Source organism: Poecile atricapillus, chromosome 11 (assembly GCF_030490865.1).
Source record: "Poecile atricapillus isolate bPoeAtr1 chromosome 11, bPoeAtr1.hap1, whole genome shotgun sequence".
Lineage (NCBI taxonomy): Eukaryota > Metazoa > Chordata > Aves > Passeriformes > Paridae > Poecile > Poecile atricapillus.
The window spans coordinates 17701712-17725470 of NC_081259.1; the positions used below are offsets into that span (position 1 = coordinate 17701712).

The window sequence follows — 23759 nt, forward strand, 5'->3', positions numbered from 1 at the left end:
GCACTCATTTCAGGGTGTCCCACTGACCAAAAATAGGAATGGCAGTCAAAAACATACCAATTACATTTTCCTTTGCCACAGACCTCCCGTTTGACCCCTGTAGGCAACTTCGGCCTTCTTTTCAGTTCTTCATCTTCATATACTAAAAATAACATTACCTACAGGACCTAGTGATGGGAACATACACTCCCTCTCAGGGTTTAATTCCCCAGGAATCACAACCAGATTTACTGCAGACAGCTCACAACCTGTGCAGCACCTGGCTCTGCACCCTGTGTGACAAGGCCTGCTCAGGCCCCTTAGGGACCCCACCAACCTTAGAAACTGATGGGACCATAAAGATTCTGCTGTATCTGGCTTAGGACAAAATCTGGCCAAGAAATTTCCCTGACAAGTAACAGACAACAGAAAAGAACTACTAAAATCAACCAAAAAACCACCACTGCTTTACTGCAGCAACTTTTGGGTTGAAATTCCTTTTGCTTGTCATTTGCAAAACAAGATTCTTGAAACACTTCACTTCTACTTGTTTTGAAAATTGAAATTACATAAAAGCATCTTTTCTACATTAAAAGGATCAGAAGATACCCTTTTGTAGCATCTACTACCTAAACATTATTTTACTAACATCTAGATAAAAAGATATATGAATCATATAAATGTGTCTTAATAATTGTATTAATATATAGTACTAATATCTACTAAAGTTTATTCTACCAAAAAAGAATATTCTTGTCTGTCTTGCCTAGTTGTTCTTTATTTGTGGCATATTTCTTAGTAGTCTACAATGACAGAATTAATCAGAATAAAATTATTCAGAGCATAGAAAAACCATAATCACACTTACTAAAGTAAGAATGAATCTTTTCATAAAAGCCATACATGTTCAATTTTTAATTTGCATTTCTTCACTGTCAGATTCATATTTATCACCCAAGACTCAGCCAAGCATTTTAATAGCCCAGAAGTACTTGCATTTGAAAGAATATTGTTTGGTGACTTCTTTAAACACAAAGCAGTTTTTAATGCATGTATGTATTCGGACTCCTGGCCTACCTGGAGTCAGTTTAACAGTGTGATGCCACCAGTGCACCAAAAGATTCTGCTCATTTTGATTCACCACACAGTTTAGTATCCAGGCACTTCCAGGCAAGGTTTTTAACTAAGAGTTTGCAAAGCTAATATGTTTACTGACATTAGATCACATCTAATGAGAGACAAAGTTAATACTCAGTAAGGCACCAATCTTCTTCGATATTTTTCCCCATGTCTGGAATTCTTACAGCCCAGTAGGCATCTCCACAGGCTACCTATCACACACTGGGTTTGATTACTCCCAGAAGTTTGTAAATGAATAATTCATTTACCTACCCTGATCATTCTCTAGTTTCATGTGAACTTGGCTGTCCCTGCCTGCTCTTGTGTTACATGGATGTGACAAGCCATCTGTTATCTCTGGGCCCCCCCAGCCACCAGGCTCTTGGGAAGTTGCTCCACCTGGAAGAACTGGCCAAGGACCTCACTGGAAACACCACGAACAAAAATCCAGGCATCTGTGTGCAAACTCCTGGGGTTCACATCTCAGGAGATGCACAGCCCTCCTAAAAAATTTACTTGCCAGTAACATCCTGCCCAAATCCCCACATACATAAACTTCAGCCCCATCTGAGCCCAAACCAGGACAGCTGCCTGAGAGGGCTCAATGTCCTGCAAGGTTCTCCAGTCTTAGCTACACTACAGAGAACATTTATTCACAGCTATGAACATGAGCAATTCATACAAGAAAGGTGATAATGATGATGATAATAATAATAATAATAATAATAATAATAATAATAACAACCAACCAGATTTCAAGTACGGCAGAAAAAAAAATTAGTATTTCTGGGAAGCTCACATGTTCTAAATTGCTCTTTGTACTAAATTCTGTAATAATTTTTTTAATTGTAAGCACCTACTTCCATTTCTAATAGACGCTCTAAACTTATAACCCATCTCACTTTTTAACACAGACACCAAGGAATTCATGACCAGAAACTGCTCAGACAGTAAGAACAGACTGCATTTCATACCATAAAAAACACTCAAGCATGAAAGACAATCTTTTTAAATTCATTAAAATATTGAGGGTAACAGTAATTTTAATGAGCGAAATTAAATAAGATGATTTAACCTCATTTAATTATGCATTCAGAAAAGGAAAGATTAAAGAACTATATGGAAAAATAATGCATTTTCTTTCTCCCTAAGGGCTTACTTAGTTAAATTTGGAAATTGCATCAACCATGAAACAGATACAGTATCATGCTACTCATCCACATTACAAAGCCATTGTAAGACCTAATAATGCTGTTGGAAATCACTGGAGAAAAAGTGTCTGGGGAAATCCTGTGGCTGTAAGCCCCAGCTGGGCTTTGGGTGGCCAAGGGAGCATTACAAGAGGCAGGAGGAATCCTTCCCCCAAGGTCCACATGTACCAAACAGCTGGGAGTGCATTAGCTGGGCAAGGGGCAGAGCAGATGACACATGAACCTCAGAGCTGCTTCAATAATGCATGTGAAGAGCCTCTGTGGCTCCCTTCACATAAATTTCACAGATTTTCTTGGGCTTTCATCATTGAGGATAACTCGATCTTACCAAAGTGATTCCACCTCCCATACAAAGGACAACATGCTCCTGCAGAGAATTTAATTTGTTAAAAACATAATAATTCAGCCATGAGAAAATCACTGAAATTCTCCAATGTTCAATGTAAGCAATTAGAGATTCCTAAGAATAAAAGTCTAGGGGAATGACTGTTACTTCTTGTATGTAGATGTCTGTACTGCATTGTACATTTGATTTGAAGATTACTGAATACTTGTAGGCCAGTACTACAGGACACAAGGGGCTTCTCTCTTTGGAGCTCATCAGCTGCAAGTAACATTCAATAAAACACAGCACAACACTGATTTTTCATCCCTCTAAAGGCCTCTGAAAGTAACATAAGGATAAATTCTTCTGTCCTTCTTTCAGCCTCTTAAAATACGTTATCCATATTGAAATACAGATCACTTTTACTCCCTGTGTAACTAATAACATTCTCCATATCCACAACACCTAATAATGGGATTTTAGCAACAGCTTGGAGCCTGTCATTCTAACATGAGTGATAATCACCAGAAAATGCTTTTGTTACAAATAACTTCAACTACTGACATATCTCAAATGTGGAATTACACACCAACAATAGTGCTGAAAACTCAGTCAAACAGCAACTGCTCTCTAAGCTTGTTCACAGCAAGCTAATCCCTCATGCAAGCAGCAGCCATGGATCCCCCTTCCAACTACCATCCTTGGAGTATGGCTTTGATGGTTCTGCTCCAAGCAGAGGAATCCGCTCCTGAGCTCATTCATGTTACACTGTGAGACCCCTGGACAAGGTATTTTACTTCCATGATGTGCTACAAGCCTGCAAATAACCATACATGGCTTCTACTACTCCTAGGTTGAACATACAACTACCTTAAATTGATACATGTACTTCCTGCAACTTTTTTTCAGTTCAAAATACATATATCACAAAACAAACAAAACAAAAACTACCACTTTTTTCCTTCAGAAAATCCATTTCTACATCCTGCCTGATGATTTTGCAGAAAGTCATCTGAGACCACACATGAATAAATGAAAAAAAGGCATTTCTGAAGACAATCTCAGGGATTCAGTGCAAAGAAACTAATTTTATAAACCAAATGGTAGTTTCTTATGTCAGCAACTAAACCAATCTCTTCTAGAACAGAAGATCCTGAATCAAGCATTCCCCAACAGCGTTTTCAGAGAAACAATTCATAACTAAATGTGGTAACTCTTGTCTTCCAAGGAAAAAACATCAGTTGTTACTTCAGCACAGTCCTAATAGCATGTTCTCCCAGGCATATAAAACAATCTTGAGCTCTCCCCAGATTCCTGTTTATATTGTTAAGCCATCCCAACTTGCAGTTGGTTGGATTGGCAGATTGTGACCAAAGACCTTTTGCTTCTTGAGATGTTATAAACTGGTATTTTAACAGATCAAATTCTAGGTAGTGAAAATACAGTAGAATGTTACCTACACATGAAAACACACTTTTGTCTCACGCTTAACTATTGCAATATAAGGCTGCATGAATATTTGAATTTAAACACTGTATTTTGCAAAACTAGGTTTAATTTTGCTTAGAACATAGGTCATCAGATTCTGAATTCACTTTATATCACAGAGTTAGTGAAAATAACTTAAGCCACTGAAGGGAACTTGCCATTTTTCCGCAGTGACTTCTGTGCCGGAGGTACCAGACAGGCTTGTGCTGTTGCCAGCTCAGGATTGGCAGCTTTATTTCCATGGTTGGCTTTTACCTTATCGGCCCAACTTACACCAGAAGGAGCCAGGCGTGTTGCAGAAATTGTCACTGCAGGGTTCCTAAATGAAAGTCACAGCTCTTTTTAGTGTCTGCTCAAGTAACAAAAGAATGGTTTGTTAGAAAGCTTTATCAGAGTCTGTTAGAAACTATCAGAACAGTACTGAACAGAACTACTTCTCCTTTGGCAAACTCTCCAGGTTGCAACAGTTTACATTGAAAAGTTGTTGCAATTTGCTCAACAGATCTCTGTTTTTAATAAACAAGGTGAAATTTAACCTTTGGGATATTAATTTCTGAAGGCATTAATGTTTTTGGCAACCAAAGCAATGCATAATGACAAATTCTACACACTAAGTCTTGAAAAATACTCCTGTCATTTTAAGCTTGGTGTTTGACCATTTAGTACTCCCAATTCTTTTTCACTGAAAATAATGAACAAAATTTTCCTACTCATCTTCCACCTAAGTGATTTTATTTATCACACCCTTCCTGTAATCTCTTCTCCAAATTCTTTTCTTTTTGCTTCAATGTTGTTGGTTAGCTCTGATTGTCTCTGTTTCTAATTTCTGTACTTTTCCTATGTTTTCTGCACTGCTTTGGGGAAGATAGAAGATGACTACAGGTATGAATCTTTAACTTCTACAGACATACACCACTACCTTCTCTCCTATCCCCTATTCCTTTCCTAGTAACTCCTAGCATTCTGCCAAAAAAATACTGTAGTACCAAGTATGTCTCACTCTTATTTTCTATCCTATTTTCTCTCTCACATACAAAATATTGTAGCTGTCTGGGGATGCCTTGCTTTGAGACACACGAGTGGATCAAGACAGAAGAAAGAAGTTTGCAAGTGTGAAGGACAGAAAAACTCATCTGGCTGTTCCCTGCTCTAACACACACAGCTGCTCATCATGTCCCTGTGAGTGTGAATAAAACAGCTCCAACAGCAATAGCAGCATGTAATTATAGCCAAATAAGGCTCAGCTAAAAGGCTAATTGTGCTGAGCTGTTATGTTCTAATAAAAATAAAAGAGCATTGATTTCCACCAGATTCAAGTGTTTCATTTGAGTGTTTGTGCATATTTTCTCCCCATCACTAGGAATTTCAGCAGACACCTCTCAGATGTTGTAGGTATCAACAGATTCACCTACACAAGGCCTACACCAAACACACTTTGTAGTATTTTTGTAGAAATATTTGCTGGGCACAGTTTCAGAGAGCTCAGTCCTCAGAGGTGCTGACCAAAGAGAGTCCAGTATCACATCTCTGCTGAGGACACTGTAACCACTCAGGAAACTGGGCAGTGTGTTCCCTAGATCCCAACAAACCTGAAGGAACTACAGCACACCTGCTGAGAAAGCTTTCAACGGGACACATCCGTGCTCCCCCAACTGAGACAGCATCAGACAGTGCTGCTCTAAAACTGTGCACATTTCTGTTGAACTCCTTTCAGACATTTTCATTTCAACAAGTAAAAGATGCTTTATTGGAGTATACAACATGCTCTATGTTTGAACTGGTATCAGTTTTGCCACACATCAGAATCATCATTATCTCACTTTACACTCTCTTTCTAACCTGTATTTACTTCTGCTCACTCAGCTGACCATTCACATTGCACACACAGGCAATTTTAAAATGCCAGTTACAAACATGTTGACATTTGTTTGGTAGAGAGAAGAGAGTACTAAACTGATCACATGAAATACTGTATTTTATCTTCAGGTCTTTCTAATGACCAGCAATTAAATATAGTACAAAGTCAGGAAAAGTAAGTCCTTGATATGATTTTCCTTTACAGATCATGGGCTTTTCTTCTAGGAATGCAAATAATTGCTTATATGATTTAATAAACAATAAAACAATACTTTGATTACTATAGAGAAATAGTGCATTCATGAACATTGCTTCAAATGAATCTTTATTTTAGCTTAAATAAACTTTCTAGCTGGTTTCATACCCAAAATTTAAACTTCTTCGAGCATTTGATGTCACACTAATCCTGTCTGCGGATGGACTCGAGATCACATGGCGTCCTGGAGACATTTTCTTCACTTCCCAAGCCAGTGAAGTAGGTCTGCAAACCCAGGAAAGAAAAGTTTAAAAATACAATTCACAGTAACTCTTCCTCCACCACCTTAAAGCAAAACTAGAACCAACAAACACTCAGTGTATTAACAAATCCTGCTGAATTTAATCATTCATCTTAGCAATTGTTTCTACACCAACTCCAAACCCTATTAGCCAGACCCATATCAAAAATAATGCCTCTTCTCAAGACTGCAATGTTTATTTCAAATTCCAGTATAGAGCAAAGCACCAAAAAAACCAAAAAAATTAAAAGGAAAATATGGAAAGGAATATTTAAAAGGAAAATACCCTCTACTTCTAAGTGACAGTGACAATGCATATTAAATGTCCTCACACCCATTTTTTCCAAAAGGAAAATTGGTTCTATTTGCTGAATCTCTGCTAGAAAATGAAGTTTACTGTGAACTTTACTCTCTCTGTAGATTAAAAAAAACCAAACAAATCTAATTACCTGCTTTGAGCATCAGCTTTTTCTAGCTTCTCCTGTAGCTGTATCCAATCAATCAATGCTTTGAAGTCCCTTACATAGTTATCAAGCATCATCAGGACTTCCTGAAAAGCAACCATCACATCAATCTTTCTATTTAAAAAAACAATCCCCCATCCCAATAAAGGAACTGAAAAGAAAGGACATTGACTATTTAGCTTTCTCATTAAAAATAAACCCAAGAAAACGCCTGAAAACAAGAAGGCCCAGATAATTAAGATTTTTATGTGAACAATCATTAAAACATGGTCAGCATCAATGTGTAAGGACAAAATGGCAACGTTTGCAAGAAAATAATTCTTAATACACATAAGGATATCTGTCCCATTATCTATGCCCCTTTTTTGCTCAGAGTTACCTCTTAAAATATGCATACATCACCAAGAAGGAAAAACTAGAAAACCTAACAGGTATGTGGAAGACTAAAAATATCACAATTAATCTGTTTGTGAAGTAAAAGAGACAAAACTACACAAAAGCAACATCATCAGAACCTGGGTGGGATTAAACATACACTGTTAGAAATGATGTGAGCATGCTGGAGATTTACTCAGAATATGTAAAATCTTAAAGTAGTTTGAATCTGGAACCACATGCTGGTTTCTAACAAATAAAATTAACTGTTACAAAAGAACATATAAATTAACTTCACACTACACCAGGAAGAAAGTCACAGACAAAATGGCAGTGGCTGAAGAGACTTGTTTCTGATTAAAAGATCCTTAACTTTGAGGAATTATAGACTGTGTCTACTGATGCCCAGTTGGCAAAAATGTATGAGCATAGTACCTACAGTATGGTCAGATTACATCCAGAAAGAATGAAAAATTCAAGGTAAGTTCCCTCTACTCAGTTAATGGTGCCAGTTTTTCACTACAAAGCAGAGCAAAACACAGTATAATGGAACTCTCAGTTGTATTCCCTGAGCAAAGCACAGTTATCTACTGCCACTAGCAGGGAAAAGAGCAATTCTTTGTATTTCACATATAAACTCAAAAATCATTGACTGAACGTGACAAAACACACACAGACTTAAGGCACCTCCTCAGCAAAACTGATTATCACCAACAAAGCACATGAATACCTAAGGGAGAGAGTTTAGCTCGTGTCAGGCAGAAAGAACAGCTTTTGTAACTACTCTATCCAAGACAAGAAAAATGTATCCTGTACTCTGTCGTGACAATGTGCTGAAAAGAATCAAAATCCATGAATGAAATTTGAATTCTGGGAAACTTAAATGAGCTTCACATGCAGAATGTAAAGTACAGACATTTTTTTATGGTATATATTTGTCACTAATGACAAAATGCTGCTGTTTCACAAGTTCTTTACTATGCCAATGTCATTCCTGCTGGTAATAAGATAAATTTTCTGCTCAAAGCAAATAATTATTACTTAGAAATTTTGGGAACAATTACAAATGAGAAGGTATTGGTTTTTAAGTGTGTAACTACAAATTTTAACAGTAAAACCTTTGACACTAAAACTGGTAAAAACACTCCCCTACAGTACAGGTAATTAATGCACATTACTGTAACATTGCATGCCATATATCTTTACTTTTAATTGTCTTTTTAACAGAAAAAGGACCTCTAACATATGCAAAATGCTTCTTCATATGAAGTGATATGGATTAATATCCATTTTGTTTAACTCTAACTTTGAAATTCAGTTTCAATTTTGATACAGGTATCCTTTTAACTACTCTTTATGACACAGACCATATGCTGGTTGCTGTAAGGCAAAGGTACCACAAAGTCAGACACCAAGGAAATCAAACAGAATCCCCCTGCTGACACAAAAGTTGCTCTTTGTTTTGAAATAGCCCCAAAAATGCTAACAGAAATCTTTCTTACAAAGCAGTTGGTTTACAGCACCAAAATAACTCTTAAGTAAAGTCTGCTACAAAAAATGAACAAGTGTTCCAGCCAGTTCTTTTTTCAGTTCCACTAATAAAATTTCAGCTTTCTAATCCAATTCATGTCCATTTAGGTTAGCCCATACTAAGTTGTGCTGACTGTTACTAACAATGAGAGCACAGAAAGCAAAATTTAATTCTGAATCATTTACTTTTCAAGGCAGCCACTGACATATTCCTCACAAAAAAAAAAAATAAAAATAATGTGATGAGTTATAATTCTGAAGTTAGCTGGCACAAGAAAAAAACGCAATAAATGGCTTAACCTATTTTAAGGAATGTTTAGCTCCACATTATCAGAAATGATCAGAGCAGACCCATGCAGCTGTAACCCGAGCCGTGTTTTATGAACAAGGGAATACAAACAAGACAAGCAGCTGGAGCGGCCCCATACTCACTGATGCACATCTCTCTCCCTAAAGCTATGAGGGCCATTTTGTCAAGCAGGATGGAGCAGAACAAAAGTGGCTCTGAAAGCGCCGTTGCAGGCACGCAGATAACTCCATATAGATGTCCAGCTAAAATTACCAATTAGTTCCCCAATCGGCTGCAGCGGCTTCGATTGGTTTGTAATGGAGCCCGGGGCCGGCGCGGAGCAGGCCGGGCGGCGCCGTCCCTTTGTCCTCTGACACTGGATCCATCCCCTGTACCTGCGGCACCGCCGGCAGCTCCCGCACCCTGCTCAGGAGCCAGGACAAACCTGCACCGCTCGAGAAGCTGCTGACAAACAGGAACCTCTATGGGCCACGCTGCGCCTGCACTGGAGTCACAACAATTTTATATCTCATTATTTCTCAAGGTCACATCCAGCCTGTACGATTTTTAGAGACGGCTTGAACTAAGAAAGCAATACTCCTGAAAAATAACCCTTAAAGGAAAATTACTGACATGAAATTCAAACCAGCCACAATGTAACTCCTGTTAGCTTTTCCTCTCTTCTTGTCAATTCTCTGATCAACAGTTCTGCATGTCTCTTATTTTTGTTCTCCCTTCTTTCCTCCAGCTTTCATTGATTACTCTGGTTGCCATGTATTTATCAAAGTTATTCTACTCTCTTCAGCTGGATGACCCTAATAATTACTTTGTAATCAACAAAGATCTTCAAGAGTAGGTATATTGGAACCCTCAGTCCAGACTGGGATCCTACATAGGCCCGTTGTAATCCTTCAGAAATCCCTTCACCACTTTGAAATGTCGTTTCATGCATTTATTCTCCCATTCTCAAACAAGGAAGAGGCAAACAGGGAAGTATGCAAAACTGTAGGATTTTAAGGTTACTCCAACCCAAAATAGTAGCACATGCATCAGGGAAATTAACTCAGTCACCACATCAGTACTTTAGCTTATTAGCCAAGCTCAAAATATGGGTTCTATTTTACAAACCATGCCCACTGTATACTGTTTCATTATCTATACTGAATATTTTAGTTTATGTATTTGCCAAAATAAACTCCTTTTTTTTTTTATACTGGAGCATGCTTTTAGCACACAAACTAAGGTCCTCCTGTCTTTTTTTAAAATGTATGTTTTCAGTGTTAACTGGGTGTTTCAGAAATTTGACACAAAAATAGCTTCAAAAAATTCCTTGTAGCCTTTTCATAAATTTGAACTGTAGATAATTAAAGCCAGCTCTGGGGTTGGTTCAACCAGTGTAATTGTCAGAGCAATTCTCACAGCTTTGAGCAAGGATGAAAGGAAGCAGCTCCTCTAGACAAAGGACTCTCCTTATATCAACTTTTATGTGGCAAATAATATTTTAAGCAAGCTAATGGTCTCCTAGATCCAAGTGTTAAATGCTCCACATCTGGCCTCTGTTGCTCCTCATGGATGCACCTTCGACATGCCAGCCACAATCTCCTGCCTGACAAGAATGTGCTCCAAAGGACCACAATCATTTCCAAATGAAAATTTATTCCAGAGGAACTAATTCAGTGGCACATGCAGGGACTCAATCACACAAAATTTAAATACATGCACACACATATATGTGTGATGTAGAGGATGGAGAGGCAGGAACAGGGATACCCAGACTTCCAACTAAAAGACATGCTGCCTTTTCAGAATAGATCACCATTCTGAAAGACCTCATCCCTTCTTAAGACTGAACTGATCACGAACCCATTTTCACATCCTCTGTTGGCTCATCCGTGGAAGATGACAACCATGTCCAAAAAGAGGCAGCAGCCATGCTCACAGAGATTTCCACTGGGCACAGACTGCCACAATAGAGTCATAAGTTACTTATTTAGGAAGATATATACTCTTGGTAAATATCCCCAAATTCAGAACCAGAAGGTGTATTCTGTGCATGCTACATGGCAGCTGCAGTACTGGCTGTCCCAAACACCAGCAATACCTGAGCTGTATGAGCAGGAGTCTCAGTCTGCATGGAGAAAGTGAAATCAGTAGAATTTGCAGACCCGGGTCCAAAAGCAGCCCTCGGAGAGGCTCCTCACTGCTGCTGGGAGGCCTCAGTCAACCCAAACTCTCTCACACACATCCCCTGACCCAAAGGCCTAAACTGAAGTTGATTCAGTTGGTTTTTTTGCAGAGAAACATCATGCAATGTGTCTAAACGTTTAATGGAAGCCTTTACCCACCTCTTCATCTTGTGCTGTTTGTGAGAAGCAAAACAACAGAACTCCACTGCTAAATTCTCCATTTCATAAGGGGGAATAAGAATCTCAAGCAAAATTAAACTGTTTTCACAGAACCAGACTGATTTAAGAATGTATCCGTAAGCTTCAGAAACAAGAGAAGACCAAAACCTTCCAGAAATACACCAGAAACTAATGTTAGGTGAAAAGACAAGAGATTGTATATAAGCTTTAAGTAATGCTAAACAGCAATGTAAAAAGAATATAGAACTAAACTTTTACATGATAAATTTACATTTTTACATGATAATTCTTTTTTTAAAGGAAAAGAACAGCTGAAGCTGTTAATTCATTCTAGAAGGAAAAAAACTCCAAAATTCTATTAAAAGTAGTTTGATATTCTTGTAGACTTGCTGTATCATTAGCTGTTGGATCCAGTTGCTCAAACTCTATCAATAAAGTATTTACATGTGTAGTCCTTCTTTTTATATATACATACACACACATATATAAATACAATCTCAGTTGCTGAGACACCTGAAAACACTATAGAAGAATAGCAGCTGAAGACATCTGTTGCATTAACCAAAATTGACTACAGAATCCACCTTCACCCATCTACAAATCTTTTGGTCTTATTACCTTTCATCATACAGCAGGATATTTAAAGGCATTACCATTTCTGCTCTGCCTACACTTGCCACCTAAACCTAGAAAATAGTAGGTAAAACATTCATATAAACTTCAGACACACAGAAACCCAGTTAATATAGAGAATATCCACACAATTTGCATTTCAAATGTTGAAGGTTACATGATTTATCTAACCTTTTATTAGTTTTGCACTAGTTTATGTACAGTGAGATGGTGCTTAAACTTGAGAACTCTTCGTTTGCTTCAGAAATAATTCAACCATGGTCATTACACCTTTCCACACAAAGCACCCAAGCCATATCTATATATCTACATACATGATTTGAGAGTTCTCAATTCCAAATCAATAGCAGAATACCAACTTCAGCAGAGCCCAAAGCTGAGAAAATACACACAAGCACTGATCCTCTTACACATATTGCCACTGTTTGGATCCTCACCACAACCCTTCTGTCTGCAGTTTCAACCACAAAGAGCCACCAGAGCCCTTTCCCACTGGGGAGCATCAAACATCTTCAGTGACAATGCAATCGATAAAACTGCAACAACTCATAAAGACACAGGAGAGCAAAAGGCACAAAATACCAAAAAAAAAAACCCAACTAACACTTTTATACCAGGTTAAGCAGAAGGTTTAAAATGCCAGGAGTTGTCACATTTAATTTTTAAATAGGTCTTTTCACAAGACAACCTTTAAACTACAATGTTTAAATAGAATAGCACCTGCCCATTTGACCAAGACAGAAGTTTAAAAGGTCAAAATTAAGGAAGTTTTTGATAATGTGAATTACCTTAATTGAAAGGATTTTTCAACATACCACTTAAAAAAAATCAAGGAAAGATTAGCAGTGGGACCATTTTGGTTTCTTATTTAGCATTATTTCCCACATGTGTCCAGCAGTCAAAACGGGAGAAAGTAAACCGTGTCTGTCAAAACCACCATAAAATAATGACAAATAATGGAATTTATAGAAAAGAAACATTATTAGTAAAAATAATTTGAAAGATTAAGCAGTTTCACACTTCATAACTTAATTAACAGAAATTGTACTAATTTATCAAAAGAATAATCATCATTTAACAGTAACCTGTAAAAAAAAAATCCCACAAACAAAAGACCACAGCACAAACACACACTCCAGCTGCTCAGGTAAGGCATACTTTTGTGCAGAGAAAAAAGATCTTTTGAAAGGTAAGAGTAACAAACAAAGTACTGGAATGGTCTGCCCAGGGGGGTGGCAGAGTCACCATCTGTGGACATATTTAAAAAAAGACTGGATATGGCACTCAGTGCCACGATCTATTTGAGGTGTTAGGGCATAGGTTGGACTTGATGATCTTGAAGGTCTCTTCCAACCTAGTCCTTCTGTGAATTACCTAAGTTTCACAACATTTGACACTGAACCGGCTTTTGCTCATTTTTGGTTTTTTTTACCTCTGCAAACAAGTAACCTGATCCACACAGATACATACATCACTGTCAAGAGTCTGCTAAAATGAAGACTTTTCACTTGGGCTATGTGGTATCCCCATCCAAAAGCAGATTAAGTAGCTTGATTAAAATGTTGAACGATATGTAACCCCCAAAATATGTGACAATGATACAAATACGCTTCTGTTCTTCCAGTCAGAAAAGTTTAAAATGCTAATTTAATTATAATGCAAGGCTGGCTGACTTTCTTAAACCAAAAAATTCTACAGAGAAGTTTCCTGAGCAGGAAGACAGTTCAGTAACAAAATGTTAAATTGTGTTAGACCAACCAGAGATTTGGAAGCCTCTGAGCTACTGTTCAGTTCTCAAAGCTGCTTTCAATGAAATGTATTTGTACGCTAATCTCAAAAGCAATTTGGCCGTGTCTGATTACAGCAGAGAATGAGATGCATAGGATAAGAAAAAAGTTTACTTAAATTGATATATGAATTTTTTTATAGTGATTAGATAATCACTTCCAGAATGTGTTGAGTTTCCAGCCATGTTTAATATAAAAACAAAGTCATATCTTTAACATTTCTTTTATAATGTATTCTGACTTCTCTTAAAGCTTGTGATAAATTCCATTTCCAAAGCATGAGTGATTTTTATTAAATGACAAGGCTATTTCTACAGATCTACTAGAAAATCACAATAAAATGTGAACCAGATGCACAAGCTATTACAAATCCAGGTTATTTGAAACTGGGAAGTGTCTTACAGTGCCATCCCAACTGGCCATTGCTTACATTCAACGACCAATCACTTTCTTAACAAAGGGAGAATGAGAAGAGTGATAACTATCACTGCAGAAAGGGAGCAGTGTGTAATTAAGCCACTTAACAGGAAGCAAATGAACATGAAAAAGGCTGAACTGCAACAGCGCCACCTACAGTAAAGGACATTACTGGCAAAAATAAATCAATCAGCGTTTAGTCACAAAAATAACAAAATCAGAACTCAATAAACAAAACCTGATTTCGGAAAAAAACTGAGGTCTAATATCACATACAACATGACAAGTTTTATATGTTCCAAAAATTAGTCCCTGCTCAAGATGAAAGCATTTTCTTAAATACAAATATGTATGTCCTCACCTTTCCTATTTAAAAGCCTACAAAAAATACAAATGAAAAAGTAACGTGTTTCTGAAGCTCTAAGTCCTCATCTACCTTTTTTCTAAATGTCCTAGTTTAGGGCAAATTAGGAAGGAAAACTCCAAATGGGGATTTCCCCAGGGAGATTCCCCTCCCCACTTCCTGGTCCAGGAAAAGAAAAAAAAAAAAAATTCTTTGGAGAGAAGTGGAAAAAGCTGTTTATTTAACAGAAATTGAGTAATATTAAATAATAAAACCTCTTGTTGTTCGATGGGATGGCAAATCTAGGAAGAAAAGTCCTAGCTAAAACTAACTGAAAACCAGAGAGAAGCTCTGTCCCGCTGTCTGTCTGTGCTGCAGACACCACAGTCCAGGAGCGAGATGTGTGGGAGCAATGTTTTTCTTTAACACAAACTGCAGCTTCTTCTTCCCCCTCTCTTGCTCTCAAAGCCAGTCTTAAAGGTGCAGAACTTAATATATAACATAAACCAGACGACTGGGGATACCAGTATCATAAAGTCACCCCAGGACACTAAAATATAAAAAAATCCAGATAGAAGCCAGATAGGCAAAGAACAGTTGGAGCATTACCTTGCATTCCACCACACTCTGATCTGATTCACATGTGACATAGATTTCATCAACTGCCCGCCGCAGGTTGTCAAAGAGAAATGCCCAGTACCGAGCCCGCAGATCCACCTTTCGAGGCTGCCTGGTTTTGGTTGGGCTTTTGTCAAAGTTTTTGTCTCCAGCTCCTGCTGCTGTTAATTTACAGTCCACGCTACTGTTCTGAAAACAAGAAGGTACAAGGGGAAAGGAGAAAAACAACAGAAGTATGGTTAAGAGTTGGGTTTCTGTGCAATGCACCTTTTTATCAATATATTGAAACACCTGTAAACAAGAACTTCTTCACTGAAGACAACTACATCATTGCACTGAATTGAGTTTTTTAACACACTTTCTTAAATACAGGCAGCACTTAGGTTCAACTAGATTCTGTTTTGACAGTTATATCTGCATTCCACAACAGTACAAGATACTCTGCCTCTCAGTATGCTGGAAAGATACATTTTCTAATTACATATCCTGTATTACTTATTCTGACAGATGTGTGTATCTCGAGGTGAGAATAGCATTTTACTAATAAACATTCCAGCAATATTCCACCACAGGGAAATTCTATTACCAAGACATTACATATGACATGATAGTTTTTAAACCCTCATGCTAATACCTGTTAATGCCAGTGAAATGCTGATGTGGCTCACCCTAAAACACAGACTTAACTGACCCAGTACTGTTTTGCTGCACAGGCGCAGGGGACAGTCAACATGCTAAATGGGATGGTTGTGCAGGATGCTCCAAAGGGTTCTGAAACACACCTATTTGGCTAAAAATACCAAATCACCACTTGGTCTTGTGACACTATCCTTATTAAACCTGAAATTCTATCCCACAAAAGAAAACAAACTCTAAAATGCTGCTACCATAGCCAGTGGACAAGCACCCTGCAGTAAAGTGACAGCCAACTGTGTGCTATTTCATGATGGAGGTATTAGCTACCTGTTAAGGTAGTCTGGTTTGGGTCAGCTTTTTTCATTCATTTATTTGATAGTACCTTTAATGTAGTTTTGATGCACTGGTCCACTGAGGCATGTATCTCCAGCACATTGATTCTTACTGGAGTACTCTTGCAGGGATTAATGCAAAATCTCATTTTAAATGCTCTACTTTGGTGATTGAATAAGAACAATCGAATGACACCACACATGACAGTACACAGCATTTATAATTAGAATATCTAATCACTAACTATAAACAGTGTAATTTTCAAAACAACTGGCTGGGATTCAAGCCTTTTTGTCCTGTACCACACATCAGTAAACAAATTCCACTTTGCAATTAGGGAGGGAGAGACAGTGCTGTCAGAATGGTTATGCTCTCAACTGTGTTTGTGGTGAGATGTTAATTTTTCTGTAAGAAGCAGAAGAATGGGCACCTGATTTACTACAATTACACCAACATCTCTGCTACCCTTACATATATCTCCAAGTGCTCCAAGTGTACTCCAGATGAACCCCAGTTAATGTATGCACAAGGATCATGCTCAGAAAGATGCATTGCATAAACAACAATGAACAGCAATTTCAGAAGGGTTTCATATTTTTTCTTCCATTACATAAGTCACCTCTTAACAAACTGCTGGGAGAAAAGATGCTCCTAGGCTGAGGCCTTGTATAAAAATATTTAAAGCAAAGCTTATATACTGGCTAATTTATAGCTCCTTGGAACTACAGTTTATAATGATGCAAACACAACTACAGAATCATAAATAGCTACATTAAAATAACAGTTCTACCTGTTGCTGTCTGTATTTATAAAATGTAACCTCAGGAAAGTGATTAGTTCACAGTCATTCAGATAATACTGTTGATATAAAGGATGAGTTGTTTTGGAATGGGAAACGTGCATAATTCCCAGTATTTGAAAGATACATTTTCAAACCTATCTTTAAAAGACAATGTCATGGAATATGTTTTGATATTTAGCAAGAAATGTTATCCATCTGCTGCATTTGGCATCCATTTAGCTTCTCTCTTATATGTCAGCCATATTATAATGAAGAAAACACTTTAAGTCACAGCAGTTCCATTATTATCCTGTAAGCAGACTTTCAGGATCTGAGTAAAACCTAAGCAACATTTACAGCTACCAATGTTCCAGCAGAGCACCTTTGAAGGGATAAAACCCTCTAACCTATCTGATTTCTTGTAAACACTACCACACAAGCAGGTAAGCATTAAGTTGTTGTTTTGTTATTAGAAAAAATATTTTATCTTGCAGCAATAGTTCAAACCTACAGCTGCAGAAGATGAAAAGTTTATGTATCTTTTAAGTTAACAGACATGGGAATCACACTTCTTACATGCCAAGTAACCCAGCATGGATGATGAAGGTGACATTAAAACTCAATCTCTTGGAGTTTTTTAATTTGTTTTTTTGGTTTTTTCCCCTAATAGTTTCAGTAACTTGCCTTGGACTTGTGGAAAGTATGCAATGCATATTTATACTCATGGGATGCCAAAATTCATTGAATGTATATTTGCCAGTGCTCTACTGAAAGGAAGATGAGCTTGGTAAGATCATAAGAAACAGCTCTTGTAAATTTATTTTCTTGAGATTATTATTTATTATCTTGAGATTTATTTTCTTGAGTGGCCCATTTATATGTAAAGGAAAATTAAAAATGAAAGCTCAACAAAACTAAGCCAAAAAAGTCACCAATTACAGCGGTATCCAGTATCTGAAAAGCAGCAGAAATAAAGGTGCTGAATGCCAAACTGAGATGCCAATTGAGTGCCACAGACACTCAGCAGCATTCAGACCTTAACTGAAGCCACCAGGAATGCAGTCAACAAGAGCTTTAGTACAGCAATCCCACACTGAGCAGCAACCAAGCACTCTCCCTGAAAACTCAGTGTTTACATAATCCCCAGGTCAGACAGAACCCAAACTACACTTATCTCTCCGCCCTCCCTATTCCAAGGGCAAACCCTGACAGAAAGAAAAAGCCCCAGCTACACCACTGATATTCCACCTGCCACACCAAGAGAACCAGCACACACCGTCTTTGTAATGTAGCAGTGCCTGAGGAGACAACAGAGGCTAAAAGCTGCCAAAGTAAGCCAGGAAAAGAACATGCCTGTGTTTTAAAGATGCACATACATTGCTATGGAAGAACATTTTTTCTTTTTTCAAAAACTAACATCTTCCATATGTTTTATTATGGAATTCTGATAGGCTGCCTTAAAACATTAAATGGCTAAAGCTGTACTAATGGCTAAATCCATAAATCAAAGAAAAACAGCAGTTAAAAATATTAAACATGAGGAAAGACTGAGGTATTACTTTACTAATGTAATAAAGGTTGTCATTCACAGAGAAAAAAAACCTGAATAAAAATAGGAGCAGATTCTTCTTTACTGTTCTCATTTAAACTTATTTTCCAGTCCTAACTCTTTGAATTTTCACTCACCTGGACTTTTTTCCAAATTAAGATATACTGATTTGAGGCACTAACCCATGAGGTCAAGAAGTTTCCTTTAATTAGAAATTGGGAAGAAAGGCAGCCCTTGTATATACAGCATACATATAGGAAGAATATCCTATATCATTTTATCGAGCAGCAGTTTCCTTAAAATAACTTCAATGCCAATAAGTCATGAGTGCAGAGGCTGGGAAGTGCCAAAAGCAAAGGCTGAGGTAGACAGTCTAAATTCTGGCAATTTTAACTTCTGAATACTTGACTTTGAAACTCATATGCTCTAAAAATACAAAGTATGCACAGTTTTAGGGAAGTATTAATCAGCCAATCAGTGATCTCACAGAACAACAGCGTTATGTCATCAATTTTATGTCACAATAAAAAATTAGCAGATACCTGTTTTGCAGTCTTGTGTGTTCCTTGAGTCACCCTTTTTGTTTTTCCACTAGACTGCCATTTCGATTTTCCTGTGGGAGAAGAAGCAACTTTTTTAATCAACAATAATGATTTTAATTAAATAGAGCACTCTAAAATGCACATATCTCATCTTGTAATGTACTGAGAGGGGTACAATTTCTGAGTTAAGAGGTTTGGCAAATTTTATATTCGAAATATATATTCCACTGCTTAGAATGTGGATAATGCCAGAAATATATATTCCACTATTTAGAATGTGGATAATGCCAGCAAATATTGGAAAATGAAAAAAATACAAGAAAGGCAACAAATACAGACTTCATTAAACAAAGGTAAGCTTTGAGTTCTCAGTGCCTCTAAAAATAATACCATTATAATCTACATGTCAAATATGATACTAGTTTTCTAGATAAATTTTAAGTCTGTTTTTGAATGATTGCTCAATCAGCTATTACAGAATTAAAACAAGAAATATATTTGTTAGGAAAACCAAATGTAATGATTTAGTTCTTCTAGAACTGTTCTGCCAAGAAAGATGGGAAGAAACAGAACTTAGGTCAGGATTTCGTTCATCAACATTTAGGTAGCCAGTGGAAGAGAGAAAAACATTCACAGAACACAAGTCAGTCTCCTTAAGACCTGAAATCCCTTCTCAAATGTACCTGTCTTCCTCCACTGCTTATACAAAGTGATTTTAGCAACTATGCTTCCCAAATCAGTTTAAATTCCCCGTCAGAAGGGGTGATTCCAGGTCTCAGAGCTGCAGTGGTGGCAATTAACTGATTTAAAGTCATCTTTGCATAGAAAAATCTGTGTGAGCCTAGAGCAACCTGATCTATTTGCACTTAACCGTTGAGATTTGCTATGGGGTAATGTAAAAAAAATTATTCCTCCAAGTCTCTAAACTTACACAACACGAAAATCATAGGATCCAATTACCAAAAATGTAAGCAAGCTAAGCCAAAACAGTAACTATGGCCAGAGTTTTCTCCAGCACAGATCACATCCAAAGAGAAGTTTCAAGATTATTTAGCTGGATGAAGCCAAGCAAATCAATGCATTAGCTGATTACAGTCCTCCCTAGACCATGGAGATCGTTCTTGAATTTCAGAATGGTCCAGTTGAGTTTTCAACAGTTCTGAGGCCAAATTCCTAAATGCAGCCCAGCTGTTTTATATTGCTCTGGTTATGTAAAGCAGCTGCAAACCTGTCTTAATCGACCAGTTGTACAGCTGGTTTGCACAGCTGGTTTGCACAACTGGTTTGGATCACTGACTATTCCAGGCAATAAGGCTTTTAACTTAACATAAATTAAAAATTATTTGCTTCATAATTCATTTTAAAAACGTTACATTAACCAAAAACCAGGTATAAATGAAGATACTGAACTCAATTTAGCAGAATTCAGGAAAAAAAAAAAAAATTCAGCTACTGCTGCTACCCTCCTAGTCACTAAAAAGCTTGAACTGGAGAATAGTTCTACGGCAAACTTCTGATAACAGAAGTAATTCAATCACCCAAGTCTTTTGATGTGATTTACATCCTGCAAGGACAAAGTTTTGAAGACAATGGCATACAGGACTTGCACAGTGAAAAGGTTTGCCACAAATAAGGGTACATGAAAATTAAAAAGGGGCAAAGGAACCCATCAAGATGTAGATTCTTTAGATTTTATAAAATCCAGAATAACAGTCCATCATCTAAGATCTGTGAAATGTCTGAACAAGTCCCTTCTAAAGACAAAAGCAAGTTTCCAGGCACTTCCTATATGGGGCAGACATTAAGATGTAAATAGCAGGTTTTGTAAACTTAATATAGTGTGGGACAAGGACTAACTTTTTCTTAAGGTGTAGGCCAGAAAACTTTGCATTTCAGCAGCAGCCATATTTTCAAGCTTTCTTATGCCTTTTCTTACAATAATGGCTCTGGTAATTAGAAGATTATTTCTGCTTTTGTCCCTCTATACTCCCAAGCAGTGGCAGCACTGATCAATGGCTGTTTGTAGGATTAGGGCAACTGGTGTAAACTGGTGTGTAACTGGTGTGTAACTGGTGTGTAGCTACACCATGCTGGCATTGCTAAGAGATGCACAGACTTCAGTGACACCTGAAGAGCACCCCTTGCTAGCAATTACTGAATTGTAAGGAGAGAACAATTGTGACCCAAGAAGATCATCTCCTTTAGTTATCAAGTTGCTCATGTGAAATATATAAAGTGTCAAAGTTTTGCAGCATTGGAGGAGCTACAGCCATATTTTACACTGGAAGTCCATTTCCTCCCTGTCTGGTGTTTAAATATGAAGCACACAGGGTTTATGATTTGTGAAGTCTTCCTGTCCAAAAAGCTGAGGCCTGCCAAAACCCTCACTGATAACCTATTTTCAAAAGCTATCTTTTACTTAACAACCTCAACACCCATCCTGCTCACCTCTCTCTTTTGGATTGTTTTACCAGTATGGGAAATGTGGGAATTACCTTTGTATTTAGCAGTTAATCGCAGCCTTCAATTCTGTCCTGGCTATGGCAGAGATCAACTGCACATGTTGTCTCAATGTCTTTGACACTGTTCATCATCACACTCTCAGAAGAAATGATAGCAGAATTTTCAACTGAGGAAGCATGTTGAAGTTTCTTAATCCTATTATGAACCACACTTTTTTACAAGTTTGTAGAGCAGCAATAGATAGCAGTACATGTTAATTTTCCAACTGTACAATGCTAAAGATCTGGAGAAATGACTGCCTTCAAGAATGGATATAACCAAAATTCTCCACGTTTTTCCACCTCCAGATTTAATTACAGCAATATATTTTGCACAAAATTACTTTTATAAATTACTGTCAGTGTCTCATCCAGAATATAATGGTCCTGTATTCACCTACCTGCACTAGACTGGATTCCCATTCATTCCAGTGAAATTCAAGGTTTGAAACATGAGCCTTATAGAATCCCCTTCACACTCCATTCTGCCAGTTCCCATCAGACCCCATGCTGCAAAGGCTCACACACAATGTGTGCAATCAGGACTCTCACAATTCCTCACACGGCCAAAGAGAGCCAAGTTTCATGAATTTGATCACATCCCACAAAACTTACTTTCTGCAGCAGGCTCCTGCTAAAACAGTGGAATATGCTGCAGGCTCCTCAGAGTGTGCCAGGTACCTTTCAACCAACAAAATATGCTTCCTTACCCTGAAATGCTTAATCTGCAAATGAAATCTATATGGCAAGAGCCCAGGTAATTTTAAACAAATAGGAAATAAGAAGGGAACAGTCACAAATACAAGATTTTCCAATTTTTCTACAGATCTCAAAGTTCCAAAGGTATCTTACTATCTATTAACATTTAAATGCCAAGCCTCTGCAATTTTTTAACTGTTGCTAGAATAATACCTATGTTTTTGTAATAAAATTTGTCTGCAGTTGCTTAGCTGCATTCAGTGCCTCAAATTTCATTCTAGGCATGTTAAATAACTATTGGGGAATAAAAAGGGAAAAATTCCGAAACCCTCCCTTGGAACAATGGCAGCTTTCCAAGGTGGGCAAAAGCAATGTGAATGCAATCAGTGACTGGTGGCCACAGGTTTGGAATGCAAATTGCAGTCTGGAAACAGAATACCACAAGAGTGAATCTGTCACAGTTTCAAGACTCCTCCTACGACACCAAGTCAATGACAGTGTTGATTAGTTTATCCAACAGAATCTGCTGTGTACTACTTAATTCTGTGAAGGAGAATTTGAATTTCAGTGGCTGAAAAGTGTTAACAGTCACTGTCTCTTCTAGACCATCACCACCATGCCTGGGATTTTGTCATGGCATTGATCTGTATTCATAATTAGAATTTCAGATCTGACATAACTAGGGTGCACACTGCTCCAAAACACACAACAGACATATCACCTGCTGTTCCAGAAATCTCCTTCCTTTTTAAGGAAATACTGCTTACTGGCAGGAACTATATATTTACAGAATGGAATCAGAAGGTTTTGATTTCTCTTTTATCTATGTATGCTACATAAATACACAAGTCTTTCAGAGCAAGAGGAAAAAATGAAAAGAAGAATACAAACATACGATTTTTAAAGGAGATAGAAAAAGGATACAAATGGAAAAGGTGAATTCAGCATTTTAATTAATCAATCCTCTGTAACACAACCCCTAGTAAAAAATTACTCATACCTTCACTGTGTTTGGAAAAAGAAAAAATTCATTATGAATAACAGTATATAATTTAAAATGTTAAATCACACACTGGTGCTGCCAAATCAATACCTCTGAACATTACAAGCAGAAGAAACTGCCCAAAGACAAAAGTCTGCTTTGTACAGAAGAGTGGCAGGATTGGCTCAGGCACCATGAACCTTTGGCCTGATTTACACAAACCTTGAACAAGTTAGAACTCTCCTAATCCATAATATTGCTGGTATCATCCCTCAGGGACACAGCACATATGGAAGGATCAGCATAAAATGAACCAGAGCTCAGCGACACCGACATAAACACCCTCCATGCCAGGCAAAGGTCAAGAGATAAAGGATCTGGCTCTGCCAGGGTTTCATTAACCACAAGTTCCTTTTCACAGGGAAATTTTCCATCAGG

At 37.5% G+C, this 23759-nt stretch overlaps 1 protein-coding gene across 2 annotated transcripts in view; it reads right to left on the reverse strand.

The window, feature by feature from the left end:
• Window positions 1–23759, reverse strand: part of SCAPER (S-phase cyclin A associated protein in the ER) — a 134204-nt gene that overhangs the window by 104458 nt on the left and 5987 nt on the right. For both annotated transcript variants that reach the window (XM_058847150.1, XM_058847149.1), the window contains exons 4-8: window positions 19140–19210; window positions 15290–15487; window positions 6926–7026; window positions 6344–6460; window positions 4281–4441 (exon numbers count right to left, since the gene is read on the reverse strand). In XM_058847150.1, coding sequence (XP_058703133.1) covers window positions 4281–4441; window positions 6344–6460; window positions 6926–7026; window positions 15290–15487; window positions 19140–19210 — 648 coding nt within the window. The remainder of the gene's footprint in view (window positions 1–4280; window positions 4442–6343; window positions 6461–6925; window positions 7027–15289; window positions 15488–19139; window positions 19211–23759) is intronic.